This window comes from Lipophrys pholis, assembly GCF_963383615.2.
Source record: "Lipophrys pholis genome assembly, chromosome: 14".
NCBI classification, from domain to species: domain Eukaryota; kingdom Metazoa; phylum Chordata; class Actinopteri; order Blenniiformes; family Blenniidae; genus Lipophrys; species Lipophrys pholis.
Window position 1 is genome coordinate 16101392 of NC_137633.1, and position 19089 is coordinate 16120480.

The following is a 19089-nucleotide window of genomic DNA, read 5'->3' on the forward strand; positions in this document are numbered from 1 at the left end:
AACGGTATTGTCATGGTGAGTGAAACGAGATGGACTTCTGGAGGAGCTGTGCAAATGAGAAGTGGTTCTCAATTGGTAAAATAAAGTAAAAAAAAAAAAAGAAAAGAAGAAGAAACGATTGAAATCATTCTCATTCCAAACATTTATTTAAGTATTTATCCTCACTGGAATAAAAATGTCAGTCTGAGCTTTCAATTGTAGTGTAATGCTGCATCTCGCAGTGTCTCTTGTGGAACGAAGGCTGATGATGCAACTGGACAAGTCATTCTAAAACACACATGAATCACAATGGCAACGTCTCACTGAGGCATCATGGGAAACAGGGTCCGAGTTGCAGTGGAAATGTTTGTTCGTGTGCGTGTATGTGGATGTGCATGTGAACGTGTGTAGACCATGTTCGTGTCAACCGAACATTTCCTCTGATTGACCTCATTTCTAAAAAACAAAACAAAGGGCTATTTGTTCGTCTCTTATTTTGACAGATCTCATCACATTAAAGAGGCAGAGCTTTTGCACAATACACTGCACTACTTATACACTATATATATATTTTTGCAACAGATTTTATTTTGTACTTGGGCCTCTTGATTGTTCTGACAGAAAACAAAGTGAAACGTTCCAACCAACTCACAAGCAGGTATGGTTAAATCAGGACAGTGACAACGACTAAATCTGTGTATTTAATGCATTTGTGTTCAGGTTCGATAGTCTCATCGCTGTGACTCAGTGCACAGTGGTTTGTGTGTGGGTGAGGCTGAAGCCTTTGCCTGTGTCGAGATGACTCAACTTAGCAGAAGCTATCCAGAGTTTCTGGGTAAGAAGTTTTGGCTAACCAACACCGTGAGAATGTGGCAACATATGTCCTTTTCTGTGGCGGCGTCAGCCTTGTTCTCTCGACACTAATACAGCATAGGTGCTGCGCTGTCGGAGCGGCTTCAAATGCGCAGGGATCAAAGTTGTCTTTTGCTTCATCGGAACTAATCCGCCTTAAGGAGTTGCAGTAAGAATGTAATTAGATGTTGTCCAGGGTGTGGCTGTGCATCACTCATGAGTGGAAAGACTAAATTTACCAGGGGATGAAAATAAAACCAGGGTGATTGCGATCGCAGGCAGACATCTCGTCCTCTCATCGGACACATGTGACTGGGAATCGGTCCTGATTAGCAGCTGAAAATAGCCACAATCAATATTATCTCATCAACTAATATGCTGTTTCACCACATAACAAAGGCAGCTACTTACTTGTTTGCCAAGCTCGCCACCATACTGCACAAATGTCATGTGCCCACAGATCCCATGTTGCCACTTTCAAGCCTATAGGCCACAACCATGCTGTCTGAGGGCATCAAGTGACACGTTACAACCACGGGTCCTCAACCAAGGCTGCGGGATTGCCTGAGTGCTATCTACTCCCACTCCAACCATTGCTCCCCTTTGTAGTGAGCCCGCAATCAGCTCCTGATGTGGGTTGGAACAGGGCCTCGTGTAAAGTCAGCGCAAGTAATTCTGTGATTTGTCACCTGCGGCCTCCAAAAGTGCCTGCTGGTGCCTTCTGAAAATGACAACCGGAGATTAACTCTGGAGTCTGTGCACAATAAAAAAGGACATATGATGTGGCTGCAGCTCGCGCTCTTGCAAAACACATCCACAGTTCAAACGAGATCAACAGAGCAGAAGAATAAAGACAAATGTTGACATGACATTCCAGCAAGCACGTACACGCGTTATTCAGCAGCACGGCAACGGAAACCAACACCCCCTACTCTTGTCACGAAGCAGTGAGCAATATAGAATGGGATCTATATTCACAATGTGCGCACATAGGAAGATAGAAATACAGAAAAAAAATATAGATAGTTCCTTCTCGGTTGTCTGCACAGCAAGCAAACCACCAACCACAACCACAAAGCCCCAGTATGTCAGCAAGCACCTGGCTGTACACCCGCTCCCAGACAGACAGCAGACGCACACACACACGCACGCACACACACGCACACGCACACACACACACACACACACACACACACACACACACACACACACACACACACACACACACACACACACACACACACACACACACACAGACACGCACACATGCACACACGCAACCAACCAACCAAAGATGCACACTTTGGCATTTCCTTGCCTTCCAAGGAAAAAGATGTAAAAAGCACCTGATTCTGTTCCTTTCAGTAGATTTGCTGTGTATAGGAGGAGCTCTGCACGGCTCTCAGGAATCACAGAGTGAGTTTTTGTCTGTTTGACAGATGAACCCTGCAGCCTCTAAAGCTATTTACAGCAATGAGCGTGGGAAACTACATCAGAAGAGTTGTCTTCAAAAGTGGGCAATCAAACTAAAGCACGACCATAGATTACTATTCAAAAAACACAAGACAGCAAGACACTATGTACATTTTTATTTTATAATGATACTACACATCTCTTGGTTGGAAATTTAAATGTGCGTAAATGCAGTACTGTGCAATGGCTTAAAGACAGTGGTGCAACAAGGTACAAAAATAGACATATAATGCTGAAGTTTGTATTTTTCACCATTATTTCCTGAAACATGTGCACAGTAATGTCATCATGTCAATAATCATACTCCCCAGCATGTCTCTTTATGTTGTTATTTGTACTGGCACATGCATTCTACAAGCTCCAAAGTTTCTATATTTCAGGATGTCAAATTCTGGCATTGTGCTGCACAAACAAGCAAAGACACAATAGTGACGTTTGCCAGAGAAATGACCCACAGTACAGAAAGCCACTAAACCAGCCTGTGACCAAAGGAGTCATTCTCAATAATCTCTGCACGTATCACCCAGTAGGTGTTATGATCGTACTGGAAAAGAAAAAACAAAAAGGTCTGCGTTTGACTGTAATACAGCTGCAACTCCAACTCAGCATGACGTTGTTCCTGATCACGGAGTACAGTTTGTATTCAAGGCCCCAAGTGTTAAAACCACATGGCAGGTGTGGATATTCAGCATATTATGTCAAAATATCTGAAGCAGTGAGATTGTACCAGAGATCTCGGTTGATTTTTAGTCATGTGCTTCACACCAAACATGAGACAATTTTTGTTTGGTAGATCATTCCTTTGTTGTTTACTTGCATATTTGTAATTGACCTTATACAAGAGTGTTTTAAGTGCCTTCGGTGGAGTTCTGGGCAACAACTTTGGCTTTTAATGACCTCCTCAGATTTTTGATGGGATTCGAGTGACATGACTTCAAGGCGTTCCCTTTTATTGTGAAAAGTCATGCAACGTCAAAGAAGTGACTACAAGACTGTAGCAAGAGCTGTTTTAAAGTTATTGTGAATCATAATCCTCTACAACATCTCAGAAACCAAACAGAAGCTTGTCTATACAGTATTAGAGATTTCTAAGTGGCATCCAAGTCAGACAAAAGTCAGACTTACTTCATTATTTTAGGGAAAAATGTTTTTCCCTGTACAGATATGGCTCAATAGTTGAATTTTCAAAAGTTTGTAAAGATAAACTATAAATGTTGGATTTTTGTTGGTAGCATTAATTCACTTTTGGTTTTCTTTTTGAGGGATTTTTCAGGACATTAAAAAGGACACAAATGTTGAGAATTTTTTGGCGTCAGATACAATTTTGAGGGGATATGGAACTTCCACAATATTTTTGTCATAAGTAAGGAGGACAGGCCGTTTAACTGGGAAATGTGTGACCATAAAACGGCACCAGGAAATATTTCTGTGAGTAAACTACAACCAGTCTGCAGTAATATTTCACACACACTGACTCAGTCGTGCAATAGGTGAATCAGATTCATGAGTGGATCGATGCGTTTGACAAGCATTTCCTCTTCTGTAAATGCCCGGGGTGATCCGTCCACATCAAAATTCATTAGAGGAGGCCTCAGGGTGCTCTTTGACACCACAGCCACTGTATAGCAAGTATAGCGGAGGAGAGTAGTTTACACAGTACATCCAAGTTGCTGTTGTGCACCCTTGAGCCCTACCCATCATCCATTCTGCCTGCCGGCCCGGGGGGGCCTGGGATGCATTAGAAGCCAGGAGGGAGGCCGACCTGAGTGGCCTTTATTAGGACCCCCTCCCCTCTCTGTCTTCATACATATATACACACACACACACACACACACACACACACACACACACACACACACACACACACACACACACACACACACACACACACACACACACACACACACACACACACACACACACACACAAAGGAAACTCTGTATGAATAGAAGCCAGTCCGGGATCATAGATCAGACATGTAGCGCTTGGATGTCGAATATCGAGGAGGCCTAACGCCACAGGATTCAGCCACACACACACACACACACACACACACACACACACACACACACACACACACACGCGCACGCAGAGACAGCATAAGGATGCATTGCATGGATGACAAAGAGCAATGAGCGAGGATATTAAAGAGCACAAAGGATGAACGAGGAGGCAAGGAGAGTCTGAGAATCTTTGTGTGTGTGTGTGTGTGTGTGTGTGTGTGTGTGTGTGGGGGGGGGGGGGGGGGGGGGGGGGGGGGGGGGGCAGCGTTATGGGGCCGTCAAGAGTGCCCCGTGTCACCATCACCCCATAAAGCATTCTAATGGACGTCGGCACTATTTGTCAAAGCGATAGACAAATGAAAGAGAGGGAAAAGTGAGGGAAAGGGGGAAAGAGAAAGTGAGAATGACATTTTGGAGAAAAATGGTGTGCACTATTATGTTACTGGCTTTCAAAAGACTATAAGAGGGCTTATGTACATATGCCTGCATTTACAGTTAGACAGACATGCGCACACACACACACACACACACACACGCGCGCGCGCACACACGGCTGTGGATTTCCTGAATCCTCTCTTCTTGTTCTAGGTCAGTAAAAACCATAGAGTTTCTGAAATGTGTGGGTGGTTGTATGAAACCAGGTCACTGCAACACACATGCACAGAAAATCAGTGAAGGGTAATACCTGAATGTTGCCCACTGCATCACTGAATTCTTGATAAAACACACATGGTCACAGTAGGAACATCTCAGCTGTTGCTCATAGAGTAGAAAGAAATGGCTAACAAAGCTTTACAGCCACATTGCAGTTTTTTTAATATGCTAAACAAGTAGGCTTGTACCATTAGAATGAATGACTCAGGCACTGTTCACACTTGTGGTGTTGTATCCTGGTCCGGACTACTTTATGCCAACAGTAGCATTTTAACCACCAGATCAAAAGATGTTAAAAAAAAAAAAAAAAAAAAAAAAACTGGAGAGCTGGTCTGAAAGTTGCAAAATGCTGCGCTAAACACACATGCTGGATTATTGTGGTGGGATTTTTTTTACCAGCTAAGAGCTCACAGATATCTTATAAAATGAATGCAGGCTGCAAAGCTGCTCCATGATTTACGATATTAGTCACAAGACTAAGACTACAACGCCGCAAAAGTCCATCACGTCTTGCGTTTGGGTAAGTGCTGCGTTCAGACGTCAAACACAGAGAGACAAACAACCATACTCACAATCACACTTAATGAACAATTTAGAGGCACCAATCAGCCACAAATCCAAATCCTATGCACACACAGATCAAACACAGATCAAACATGAAAACTCAAAAAGTCCAACAACCCAAACAAAGACTCAATCTACTTCACTATTACGCAGCTTCACATTTAATGTGGCACAATTAGGATCACTACACTGCAGATTTGTTCAAGGATGTGTGAAAATACAGTTTTATTATTTTATCTGCTATGAATGTATTTCTAATTGTTTTAATATTATATTGGACTGATCGGGTGGGATTTGACACTGAAAGCCTTTTTTCAAATATGCAAGTTATGCAACCGTCATATGTTTAAAGACTGTGGTGCGTCCCACACAGTGCTGTTAAGCCCAAAGCAGACGCTGTTGTATTTCATCACAACAAATATCAAAGGTGGTCATGGTGCAGCTGACCGATCAATAACATCAGTGTGTCCTGTTTTTATAGAAGTAATTAATATCATTTTATCTGTCATGAGGATAAAGACTCTTATTATAATTCAAACTTAATCATTGGTTCCATTACGTTTGTTTTGTGCTTCCAGCTCTGGAGTTATTATTGTCTGATTTATGCGGGTGTTTTTTTCAGGTGAATTGGCAAAAACAAAAAAATATCCTCTGGCTTAAATAGTCGATTTGTACTCCCATCGTAAGTACAAAGCATGCATTGGGTGTACGAAATGTCAGGGCTTGAGATTAGCTTCTGACCTCCATCCACTGAGATATACTCGTCATAAACTTACAATACGACGAACTGTACTGAGTCCCGCTGGAGTCATGTCATCCTCAAAACACAGTCAGACCTTTAAAAACAATTCAGCCGATGAAAAATGATTACCTTTATTTACGAACAAATACACAAACCACACTAAAATCATCACCTACATGATCAGTCATGTGTTATTATGCTGCAATCGCTCATATTATCGCTCACATGCTTCACCTCAGTGACACTTAATGAAAAACACACAATCAGATACAGGCTGCAAAACATGATTTATATTTAAATATGTCAACCGCAAGCAAATGAAGAACTCCATGCTTTAATGTCCGGTGAATTATTGCCTCATTCTTTGGTTACTGATCCCATTTAGACACAAAAACGCGTGATCATGTGATCAATCAATCAAACGGCAGTACAGAGTGTACTATCCCTCAATTGACTTTAAAATGCAGCTTAGTAATTAAAATGAATTTTTTTTTTTTTTTTTAATAATAGAAGTATAAATAAATAGAAATAGAAATAAAAATAGAGTATTAATAATAATACTCAGAAGAAGATAAAAAGGACGAATGCTTTGGACTTTTACATCTGACTTATTCTTTTTGTACATCACTTTGTTCCCTTGTGGTGTTTTTATAGTGCTTTATAAATGAAGTTGCTTAAGCATTTCAAATTCAGCCAAGAAGAAAACTTAGCCTGACTATTTAGATTGTTACAGTAAGGTGTCTGCACGCACTCTGTGCAGGGACACTCACACACACACACACACAGTGTCAAAGTAAACCACTGTGCATCTGCTCAAGAGGAACATCCTGCCTCACACAGACTCAGCATGCTTGCAACTCTGTCTCACATCCAAAACCCATGTCTGAACCACAGGAAATACATATGCGTGCACACGGGTACATACAGACACACGCATCCATACACGCACAGGTAATAAAATGGGGCGAGTGCATGCTCACTGCAGCTCTGCAGAGCGACAGTGTGCATTTCCATACGAGTTACATTTCAACCGTGACACACAAAAATGTCTTTTGTGCCTAAATTGATGCAGGATCACTTCGGCATTCCACCTGTGTGAGCGCAGAAGATCCTGATGATGGATTCAGGTCAACGGGATAAGTTGGGTTTGTGGCAAGACCATGCTCAACTCTATTCCGGTTGGAGATGTGCCTCTCTGCATGTGTGTGTTGAGCGTTGGGGCATTTGGGGTAACTGAGGTCTCGGGTTTACGGGTGCTTTTATGTGAGGCTGCAGTTCTTCACGGCTGCTCTGTAGCCGTGATGTGGTGCCTCTGTGCACCTCAGAGCCGAGCGTAAATTTACCACTCTGGTGAAGACACGTGGTTGACACAACACACAGGCACAGTGCGATATGGACTGAGAACCAAAAGATAATCGAGTAGAAAATAACTCGCCGAGTGTTTGGGTTGCTTTATTGCTCCTCTTCCCGATTTAATTTTCAGAGTTAGAGCAGCAGAGGAAGATGCACGTTTAACAGTCGGCATTGAATCTCCCCCAAAATTAGGAAGAAAATAAATGCTTACAGATTTAGGTAACAACAATTGACAATTATAACTTAACAACTGTATGACTTTTTTTTAATATGAGATAAACTATATTTGCTTGTGTTTAAATGATATCAATTTTGTTTTGAATCGCATGAACATATTTCTTTTGTTGAATGAGTCAACTTTTTTCTTTTAAGTGGCAGATAATGTATGTGAAAAGCACAGCACGTGCTTCATAAAGATTGTATTTCGCTTCCACATTAACCCTGAGCACGATGGCGGAGTGATTTCAAGGAAGAGTCAGTCTTTCCCTTTAAGAGCCAGGTTTCATCACTCACTTTCTTTTGACAAGCAAGGAAAGAAAAGAAGCCATTTCCTTGGGAGTAGACATCTTTACTCAGTCGCAAAGTGTGATGACAACTATTAACCGTGACTGTGAGGAAACTCGCACAAGAGCATCTTTTGTCAGATCCAGGCAGATTCCCTTTTCCTTTAGAGTGTCGCTCATGAATAAATAACGACGATACCTTAGTTCTGACACATGTTGGAGATGCACATAATGGTCCGGCTGTTGTATGAGGTAAGTGTTTGTTAAACTAAAGACAAACACAAAAGCACTTGGTAAAACCCTGTTCAAGGAGAAAATTGTATGAGGAGTTTTTTGTTTTTTTTTAATAACAAAATATTAGGAGTTTATATTGAAGTTGTGAGTCTTCCCGCTCCATAGGATAATTGATGATAGGTTATGGTTTTAGTTGATACATCATCGCTTCCTGCTGTCTAAACTTAACTATCCACCTCACAACACCTTCTTTTCGGTTCGACTTCATCCTGAGCACATCACAGCAACAACAATGGCTTTTCAAAGACCGCAGGGCAGGAAAAATAGCCGGCATGTAGAAAGATCAAAAATATGATGTTGAAAAGGCATTTTTGTTTGTTCAAGGAGCGTTAAGTTCAACAGAGCATCCCCTTCAATACCTCTTATGAATAGCACAGCTTAATCTTCCACTCCCGTCTAATTTGATTGTGTAGCTCTGTCTGCACACTTTGTACTCACAGGGATTAACTCTTCTTTTATTCCTCTCACTTTATGTCTCTATGTTGTCCACGCCCCCCCCCTTCATTCACTGAGGTGAAGCACTGCTTTCTTTTGTCCCTGGAGGGCTGGTGAAGTGAAGAGTTACACGCATGCATCGATGATGACCACTTGTTGCACTGAGACATGAGGTGGCGGGATGTAAAAATGTGAAAATGAGCCGTCTTGCAAAGAAATAAACTTTAAGAAGCTGGCATGATAGACATGCACAGCTTTTTGCAGGTATTAACCTCATCGAATCAGCACCTCAAACACATTCCTCTTAAATCTTTTAATCTGGACATTTGAACTGTTATCAGGCCACATTTGAAATAATATAATATAAATGCACATGGAGAACTGTTTAGCTGGAAGTAGTCAAATTACAACACAAGTCACGAGTTATATGAAGGTTTTAAAGCAACCTGCTCTAAAGGAAGCTGGATTCTTGTGTTCTATGCTGGCACACTTTGTGAATAACAGGAAGAGCTTGAGTGAAGGGGGTTGGATGTGAGTTTATTGCCTCTAAACATGGTAAGTTTTCCTCAAAGTGATGCGGCAGGTGCCAGAGGCACAAAACTGCACTTGAAGATGCTCAGCTCCAGTCTTCAGCAGGCAGCTGTCACCAAGCTGCACATCTAATCACAAACTTCCATCTTATCTGTCCTCACGCCGTTTCACTGAGAAGTACTTGTTAGTGACAGTGATCCGGAGAGCTGTCTGATCCTGCGGCCTCGGCCCATCACACACTTTTATCTTTCCTTAAAAAGCAGCCACAAGTTTCTGTATACATGCAGGCGCTCATTGACATCTCTGGGACACGGCCTGGCGTGGTGTGTGGCGACACGGCGCCCCCGCCCGCTCCCCTCCTCTCGCTGTGGTTAGCACAGTCTCCATGTCTGCTGGAGCCAATAAATAAATAATGGGCCCGGTGATCACTTCCAACGGTGATACTGCATGCTAAAACCACCGCATCTGGGAGTGCCTGCACGGACAACGAAAACAGCAACACACACACACACACACACACACACACACACACACACACACACACACACACACACACACACACACACACACACACACACACACACACACACACACACACACACACACACACACACACACACACACACACACACACACACACACACAAACACAAACACGGATAAATGCTGATCTGGTAACAAGTTTCCCTCACAACTTTATCTGTTTAGACTAACATGATCAACCACTTAGCAGCTGCTCTGTTCAAGACAAGTTGGTTTTTTTGTTGTTGTTTTTTTTTTTTTTTTATAAAACTTGCCAACTTCCTCTTTGGAGTACTAACACTTGAGAGTTTCCAGAAAATATCTGTTTTAAAAGTGTGTTGTATAAAGGAGTTATTTGAACTCTTTACAGAGTACTACTAATCTTCTTGTCTGATAATATACTTATTTTAGTTTGAATATTATGAATATATTATTATAGTAACCCCTATTGTTTTGTTTCACATGTTGCAGTTCTAGATTGAATATAGTATATTTGAAACTATATTAATAAGATATACTACATTAAAAAAAGAGTACTTTTTACCATTCCTACGTTAGTCAACTCAATGTATGGAATATACAGCATGTGCAGGTTTATAAGTGTGCTGAAATAATATTTGAAAGCCACCAGCTTGCTTATCATTTGAAGTTATCCACTTTTCAGCTCACACATGACATCTGTGCTATTCCACCAACCATAAAAGCAGATTTCTCCTCAGGGCTGGGAGTCAACAGCGGCACCGGCCAGTGAAATGAAGCCGTTTCATATAATTAGAAGAAAACTGGAGATACGAGGTGTGGGTGAGAAGTCAGAAGACGTTGGACCTGTGTACGCTGCCCAAAAAACAAGCTCCCAAAGCTGATCCCAGAGGCGAGCAGGACCGTGGTGTTTGATGCAATGACGGCCACTTCATTATAAAAGCCTCCTCAAGTCCCACGCCGCATTCCACGTTTATGGGGAACATATGGGGAAGCCTGCAATTTTTAGACCACAAAATAAGCCCCTTTGCAGCTGGACGCACGACCGCACTGGGTCCTTTTTGCCTCACGAGCCACACCCGAGAGGCGTAGGACCACTGACAGTGATTAAACCACCACAGTTTTCTCAGCAAAACAGGAGTTATATTAAGCTTAAATACAGGGGCTTGATAAACAAGGCCTGGGCAGGGGAAAAAAAGAATTGAGTGAAAGACGGCCACAATGATCTTCAGACTATTTTCCCCTCACGGTCATGGGCAGTGCAAAGCCATGAGATACATTTCAAAACATGAAGCAGATGTTTACCTAGACAAAGACGAAGAAAGAAAAAAAAAAACACAAGGGGACGGAGGAAAAGGCCTTGACTTCAGCTCTTTCTTCAAATGTCAAGTTTGGCCGACACTACAATGGAGCCAATTCCCGTTCTTGCACAACACTGTGGGATGGCCCTATATTTGTTTAGCTTTTCTCTATTCCTCATTGAAAATCCAGATGCAGTGAGTTTGTTTCCACAAGTGGACAAAAATAAGGAAATTGACAATAATCTGAAACAGTCAGCCCCTTGCGAAAACAACAGGCGGAGAACAATATTTCTCACTTTAATGAAATCTCAAAAACAAAACATGACTTATTACTAGCAGCATGTCTCACTTGCACAAATACATGCATGTAAAATGATGATAAACAAACAACGACCACAAGGCGCTGTGCTGTGAAAGCCGGATTCTCCACTGTGGAGCGTTCAAAGCAAACACAGATGAGACCGGAGCTCCAAGTGTAGCAGACCTGAGGTAAACACACAAAACACAAATGTTTGCAGTCTTATGTTTCTGTAAAGCTCAACAAAAGCGGAGGTTCAGGGAGCCATGTTTCCCCAGAGGCCCGAGCGACAGCAGGGAGACACAGAGCTGTAATCTGTCCCTGGGCTGGCAGGCCGGGGCCGAGGCCATGTCGGGAGGCAGCAGAGGTGTTAGAAGAGGAAGCCTCGCTGTGTGTGAGGTTAAGCCCGAGGCCTGTAGTGGCCGCGTGGACGGACTGATAAAAGCCCTGGGGCCGCGGCTGTGGCCTCAGCGTTCGGCCACACTCGCTGACACGCCGTGTCATTTAGCCTGCGCTGCCGCCTAACTCAACGGCAACTGCTCATTTACAGGGCAGTGCGGGCTACCAGGAAGGAGCGGCGAGCACTCTCTCTCCTTCACACACACACACACACACACACACACACACACACACACACACACACACACTCATAACGCGGTACTGTATATACACATACAAACACATGCTGTGGTCCGTGCAGCCGCTCGGTCCGGCAATTAGCAGAGGACGACGCAGGCTGATGACACAGAGCGGCGTGAAACACCGAAGCAGAACCGAAACGTGCGTACGCCGGACACGCAGGTTTCCAAGCAGAGGAGGCGGGTCACATGAGTGACCAGACGGTGGTTTGCGTCTGTTGTCCCGAGCCCAGACATGGTCAGCGTGTCACTAAGAAACAGGAGAAAGGAGAGAGGAAGTGTGGATACCACAGGTTTGCAAATGCCAGTGATTTGCGTGCTCACACAAAAACACATGTAAGTACAAGGAGATTGTAGACTTCACAGCACCACAGACAACAACTGGTCTCCCGGCACATTCGCCACTCCGCTCGCCCTTAATTTCTGCATGAACCCTGAGGGCAAAGTGGATCATTTCCTGTTTTTCCTCACAACAGCTTTTGAAAATAAAAAGCTTCAAATCTGCAGAAGATAAAGTCAATATTGGTATCACTACCCAAGGTTGATGCTGAGCGTGTAGTACAAGCCACCACATCAGTTAAAATCTTTCCGTTCTCGAAATTTAACCTAGAAAATGCTTAAGTGTGAAAGCCACAATCAGGTTAAATCGTTTCTGGCTTTTGGAGGGAGGATTACACGTCAATAGTCCAAAAATACTTTGAGAGGAATCTGACACATTCTTCAAAGAAGCTCAGGTAAACTCAAAAAGCCAACTGCAAACCCAAACATTCAGCTCCATCAGATTAAAATGGCACTTAAAAAGAGCAAAGCTCAGTTACAAAGTGTAATGAATCTGGCGTAAATTCTACAATCAGAATGGTAAAGGAGACTTGAGAGTCGAACCAGTGGCAGCTCCGCTTCTGATGAGACTCAGATTATGATACTATCAAGTGGTAAGTGAGGGTGGAGGTTTTGCAGGCCCAAAAACCACCGGTTCTTACAAACACAGATGTGCAGTGAGTCAGACAAACACAAAAAAAAGGAGCACAGGACATTCATACACAGACGAGAAACAACAAGCTGGCTCTGCAGTCACAGACGCAGAACTTTCCTGTCTCTTTTAGCCACAGCTACTTCGCCATTTCTCTTTTTCTTTGTCTGATTCGGTCTCGTCTTTCTCTCTCTGCCTTTCCTTTCTGTGTTTGTGTTGGGGCTTAATACATTTTAATGTCTCTCCAGCTCCTCTGCAGTGGTTTCAGCGCTCGCTGCAAACCTCAGTGAGCCACAGTGGCGCAGGGCCGCTCACGGCTGCCTGGTTTGAACTCAAAAGAAAATAGAATGTTTCCAAAAACTTGGGACGACCAATGAAAAGTGAGAGTTGAAGACGGCGAGTCAGAAGAAGAAGCACGGAAAGTACGGCGTGAAGGCAGAGGAACTAGAGAATTTTGAAAAGAAATAAAGCCGATAGGAGAAGGAGGCAGGGAGGGGAGGGAGGGAGAGACACCGGTGACCTCACGTGACGTGGGCTCCACCACTCACAGAGGGGAGTGTGTGTCTGTGTGGAGGATGGCGAGGAGGATGCAGATAGACTGTGGCTTTGAGCCTTTTTACTAGAACTGAGGCTTCCAGTCAGGCCACCGCCACTACCGAGGAAGAGAGAGACAGACCACGCTATCAGGCTAGCTGGCTAACCTCAGACCCTCGGCCTGCTGCATGACAGAGCGCCACAAACCCAGCACCTCCCCATCAGCCCGCTACACCCACCATCACCACCGCCACCACCGGCCGGGCTCCATTAGGTCGGCCTCCTCTCTTCTACAGCCCTGGTGAGTCCACTTCCACTACCTGGGGTTGCAAATGTTGCTGTTGCCTTTGTTTATTCTTTCACTCTCTCTCCAACCAGTCTCAGTTTCTTCAATCTCTTTCTCCCTCTGACCCCCTTCTCTCTCTCTCTCTCTCTCTCTCTCTCTCTCTCTCTCTCTCTCTCTCTCTCTCTCTCTCTCTCCCTCTCTCTCTCTCTGTCTGTCTCTCTGTCTGTCTCTCTCTCTCTCTCTCTCTGTGTCTCTCTCTCTCTCAAAAGTCTTCTGGTGCTGCTACTAACACATGCTGCTGCCGCTCTCGCTGCAAGCTTGTGGCTTGGGATTCCTGTGGTAGTCACAAACCATAGATTCTTGGTTGCAAACAGGCTCCGAGCTCAAGGAGTTTTGTCCTCTCCTGCTCTCCTTCCTTCGTTGGTGCCGTTCTCTTCTATATCTGCATTTCAGTCCTCCTGTTCTCTCCCTCTCTGGAGGTTGGTGGGTACCGACTGCAGCGAGGACTCCGTACCATTCCCCTGTCATGGCATCCAACAGCATCTTTGACTCCTTCTCCAACTTCAGCAGCAGTCTACTGAGAGGTGAGTGCTGATCCTCCCCCTCTCTGCTCCACTCTCCCCTTCTCCCTCCCAACAATAACCCCCCCCCCCCCTCTGTCCAGTCGTTTTCAATGTCTCGTCTTCTTAGACAACCTGTTTCTTCTGACTTCAACACCTTTGTGTGAGCCAGCAGCTTCTTCTCGCATCCAAACGCATTCATCTCTCTGTCCACACACGCGCACAGATTTTGTAAAAGCAGGATCTGCGCTGCACTGTAGCGCAGGTCTCAGTTGACTGATAAGGTCCATAAAGGCCTCCACTGCTCCTGTGTGTTCTGAAGGGCTTGATGGAGTAGCACCATAATGGGATTCTCACCACAGACATTCATTATAAAGAGAAACTGGGAGCTCTCACTCTGTGAGAATACGAGCTCAGAGGCTTCATGTGACCAGGCGCTTTACTGGAACATGGCAATACAATAAAAGAGCAAAGAGAGAGTGGGAAGAAAACCATATTAGTCTCTTGCTCACTCTGCCTTACTTCCAGGAGGTACTTTTGGTCTGTGTGGTGAGGTGAGTGCACTATACTCGGCGACGATCAACTCTTAGCCTCATTGAAGAAGCCATTTGTTGCTATGGCAATTCCAATCAGACAGCATTCTCTCACAAACTATTCAGCTATTGTGTGTTTGAGAAGAAAGTGCAAGCCTGAAACTGTTTTTTTTTGTTGTTTTTTTATGTGAAAAAGAAGTCAGTTGAGTTTATTCCTGTAAGTGATGACAAACACAAAAACAGTCACTGTTGACACCGAGGTTGTTAATCTGATGGTGGTCATGGGTGGGTGGGGGGGGGGGGGGGGGGGGGGGGTCAGTTGTTCCCACTGCTCCTCACACAACCACCAAAACAGCCACTGAAAGGCAAAAGGAATAAAAAAACGAAACCCCTATTCCAATTAAGACCTTGTTGCAGTGTTAATTAGAGACAGCCACAGGAGAAGCACTACCAGCTCATAATTGTTTGCAGAATATATCTTAAAATCTCTGGAGCCTCGACACATACAGTCAGACAGTCAAACACACACACACACACACACACACACACACACACACACACACACACACACACACACACACACACACACACACACACACACACACACACACACACACACACACACACACACACACACACACACACACACACACACACACACACACACACACACAGTCTCTGTACATCTGTGTCTCACATGAGAACAATCCTCTGAGATCCTCGGTGGAACCGCAGTGACAGGAGATGATGTTCCAGTGTTCTCACAGCTTCTACACACATTCAGGCTTTTATAGTTTCCTCATGACGAGGCTCAGGCCGCCTTTTCTTCTCGGCAAACCGCTGGATCTGCATCGCTTTATCTCCTCACTGTTTACAGATCCGTGTGTCACCAACTTCAGGCTTCACGCATGCCGTCAATCCTCAAGCGTTATGCGCTCTCGGGGAGACCTGCCTTTGATTTCAGAGCCCCGGTCAGAGCAATGAGGCGGGATGGGAGACGGCGGGTGAGGGGAGGAAAGGAGAGGCAAGCATTCAAAACTGTAATCATCCATTGGAAATCATTAGTGAATATGCAATATCCTTTTACAATTCGTTCTGTCAGGAGACTGAAACCGAACTGCAAGAGAACAAAGGCCAAGCGTCATTAAATCCTCCAGTTCAATCTGAAAGCATTTCAAATTGGGACTACCTCATGTAAGCAAAATACCCCGGCGGTTAGTTTAACAACTTGCGTTACACAGGCAAAGCAATTTGGCTGAGGTTCTCTTTTTTAGACTCAAATCAAACTGAAATTAAGAGGAACGGTTTCAGAAAATCAAGACGACTGTTAAATGTCTGGCTCTCCCGAGCTCTGACTTTAATACAGTGCGACGTGCCGTTTATGGAAACACTGTATTCACCTCTTTAGAAGTCAGGAAATACTGCACTTAGCAGCGTCTCATTCATTTGAGCAAATGCAGATTTCAATCTCGAACATGGTTTTTCATGTCATGCCTACTTGTAAGTTCAATACGCGAATGTTATCAGTCTGCTGGCTCTAAATCGGTAACTTAGATACGTTTGAACCTATCTCACAGTGTTCGACAGAGAACACATGTAAGCATGTGATGTGCAACATCAGATGCACTTCGCGTGAGAAGCGAAAGGATGCGTCAACTCAGAAACCTCAGACACACACACACACACACACACACACACACACACACACACACACACACACACACACACACACACACACACACACACACACACACACACACACACACACACACACACACACACACACACGTGCGCGCACACACGTTCTTGGTGTAAAAGCATGAGAAACGACTAATGCTAAAGATAAAACACAGAGAGCTGTGCATCAAAAAGTTGTTAATCTGATGCAGACTCACGAGGCTGCTGCAGCTCACCGATAATAACCACAATGAGGCTACACCTGCTAACCTCCACTCGGCAATACCGCTAATTTATCAGAAAGCAACACCACGGAAAGACTTTTTTTCTTTCTTTCTTTGAGCAACAGGTTCCAAAAACAGCCGACTTGTATAAACTTTACTGAGTTTGCCAGCGCGGGCACACTGCATCAGGTGGGGTACCTGGTTTATAGCAGCTGTGATTGAGCCTGCGCGGTGGGTCATACCCTTTGCTAACTTCCCGTCACCACATTTCCCTCCTCTTGGAAGGACCGCCGTGTTCCTTGGTGGCTGTTTTATATTCAATGGTCCGCTTTTTGTTTCTTTGCTTTCTTTCTTTCTTTTTTTTTTTTTTTTTTTTAAGAGTGTTACGCTCCTGGGAGCCTGCTCCCTTTTGTGGCACAGAAAAAGACCCAAGTTTATTAGGGTGGGAATGGTTTTATATGTTTGGCTTATTGCGCTGCATGAATGGAAGCGAGAGCTTGTGTGTGAGAAAGCCGCCATGCCTCGCCGCAGTTGTAGCGGGGTTATTTTGGAGGATTCTGGGAGGTGGTCTGGTTTGTTCTACAAGTGTTAGGGAGGGTAGAAAGCTTGAGCGCGCCATTCACATTGTGAGAATAGACACTTTATTTGCATCAGGTCTCGAGATGAAATCCTCCCCAAGAACTACTGACAAATAAAAAGGCACAAATACAGTAGCTGGAAAAAAAAGGAAAAAGGCTATAAATTTGACCAGAACACATGGCCAGCCGCTGCAGCATTTATTATTAGTCATATGGTGAAGATTTTTTTTCTCCTCTCTTAAATTAACGTGCTTGATTGGAGCCTGTTCAAGATCCTGCTGAGTGTGAGGCCTCCGAGTGACGCCAAAAACACAAATACCCGACCGAGCGGGGCTGAAAATCTGTAACCAGATATTAGGAGTTTCAATATTTTAAAGTGAAAGCAAATAATAGAAAACGCATGACAGCCGCAGAGCAGCGGAATCCTGTCTCCAATTTAGCCGACTATAATATCTATTTATAAAACTCTGAAGGCATACTGGATGGAAGGAAAATGCTCTGGACTTGATTAGGGCTGTAAACGTTTTTGGAGGTACTTATTTACTTTTTGCTCCGTCTCGCCGCTTTCACCGTCTGTCAACACGACTTTATGGAGAACACTTCCAGGGGCTGCCAGTAAGATGGCTTCCAGGTAGAACCCAGAGAGAGGGGGGGGGTGTCTCACCGATTATGTGGTTGACTAATCCCGAGCCTGCCTCCGCCCTCGCTCAATTTTAGATCAAAACACTGCACTCAAACCTGCGCCGGTCAAGGTTACAGTTGTGCTAAGTGCAGTAGTAAATATAATTTTCTGGTGGTCGGCAAGTAACCACAAGGGCAAAATTCTTTGCAGGCCAATCTGATAATATGGATTTGTGTTGTGAAGGTTTCTGTGACTTTAAGAAAAAATAAATAAAAAGGTGGTTTGAAAGATTGGGCAACGTCTTTCAACAAACATTCCCTGACGGAGACTGTGTGTGCGTAAGCAACCTGGAGGTGTGTGTCGACTCCAAAGTGGGAGATCATTGGTGAAGAAACCCGGGGGAGGGATGTTTTCATTACTTTTCCCAGCATGCCTTATTTCCCGTATTTTGCAATGAGTGACAAGAAATCCTGAACCAAAAGATAAAAGTTGAGTGTAAAACTAATATTTTTTTAATCAAAACACACATTCTTACAACTGAATGCAGGGAAGTCAAAAGTGAACTATTGAGAAAATCCATTGGCGCAACATGCATGATGGCTGCAGGTCTCTATAAAGACCACCCATCATATTTCACTTAGTTGCACAGTTAACAACAATGTGAAGTAGACGATAAGCCAAACATTGCACCATAGCATGAGAATATACATGAAACATGATGGTTATCTTAGAGGTTATAGTGTTTCACTGGGGGTTGCCAGCCCTGTTTCACTTGGATTTTAAATGACTTGATGTGTTTTGTCTGGTCTGTGGTGAAGTACCTTTAGTTATTAATCAGAGGACGTGTCGACAAGTTGACGAGGGGATCTCCTTCTCTACCCCACTAAGATATGATCGGAGTCACCCAGGGTTGGTCTGCATGTTAAACTGTGATCTGATGGTGAATGCCTGCTCTAGAATAATCTCAGCTCTGCTCAAATTGAGG

General features: G+C 44.0%; 2 protein-coding genes across 6 annotated transcripts in view; one reads left to right on the forward strand and one right to left on the reverse strand.

Annotated features, from left to right (window-relative positions):
* The window catches only part of syf2 (SYF2 pre-mRNA-splicing factor), a 117346-nt gene that overhangs the window by 91334 nt on the left and 6923 nt on the right, over window positions 1-19089 (reverse strand). The window lies entirely within an intron of this gene.
* The window catches only part of runx3 (RUNX family transcription factor 3), a 52407-nt gene continuing 46845 nt past the window's right edge, over window positions 13528-19089 (forward strand). The window contains exons 1-2 of one of the 4 annotated variants that reach the window (XM_080479981.1): window positions 13528-13925; window positions 14390-14494. In XM_080479981.1, coding sequence (XP_080336107.1) covers window positions 14437-14494 — 58 coding nt within the window. In that variant the 5' untranslated portion in view covers window positions 13528-13925; window positions 14390-14436. Of the gene's footprint in view, window positions 13926-14261; window positions 14495-19089 lie in introns of those variants that run through there. The other 3 variants (XM_080479980.1, XM_080479978.1, XM_080479979.1) reach the window with 3 other exon arrangements.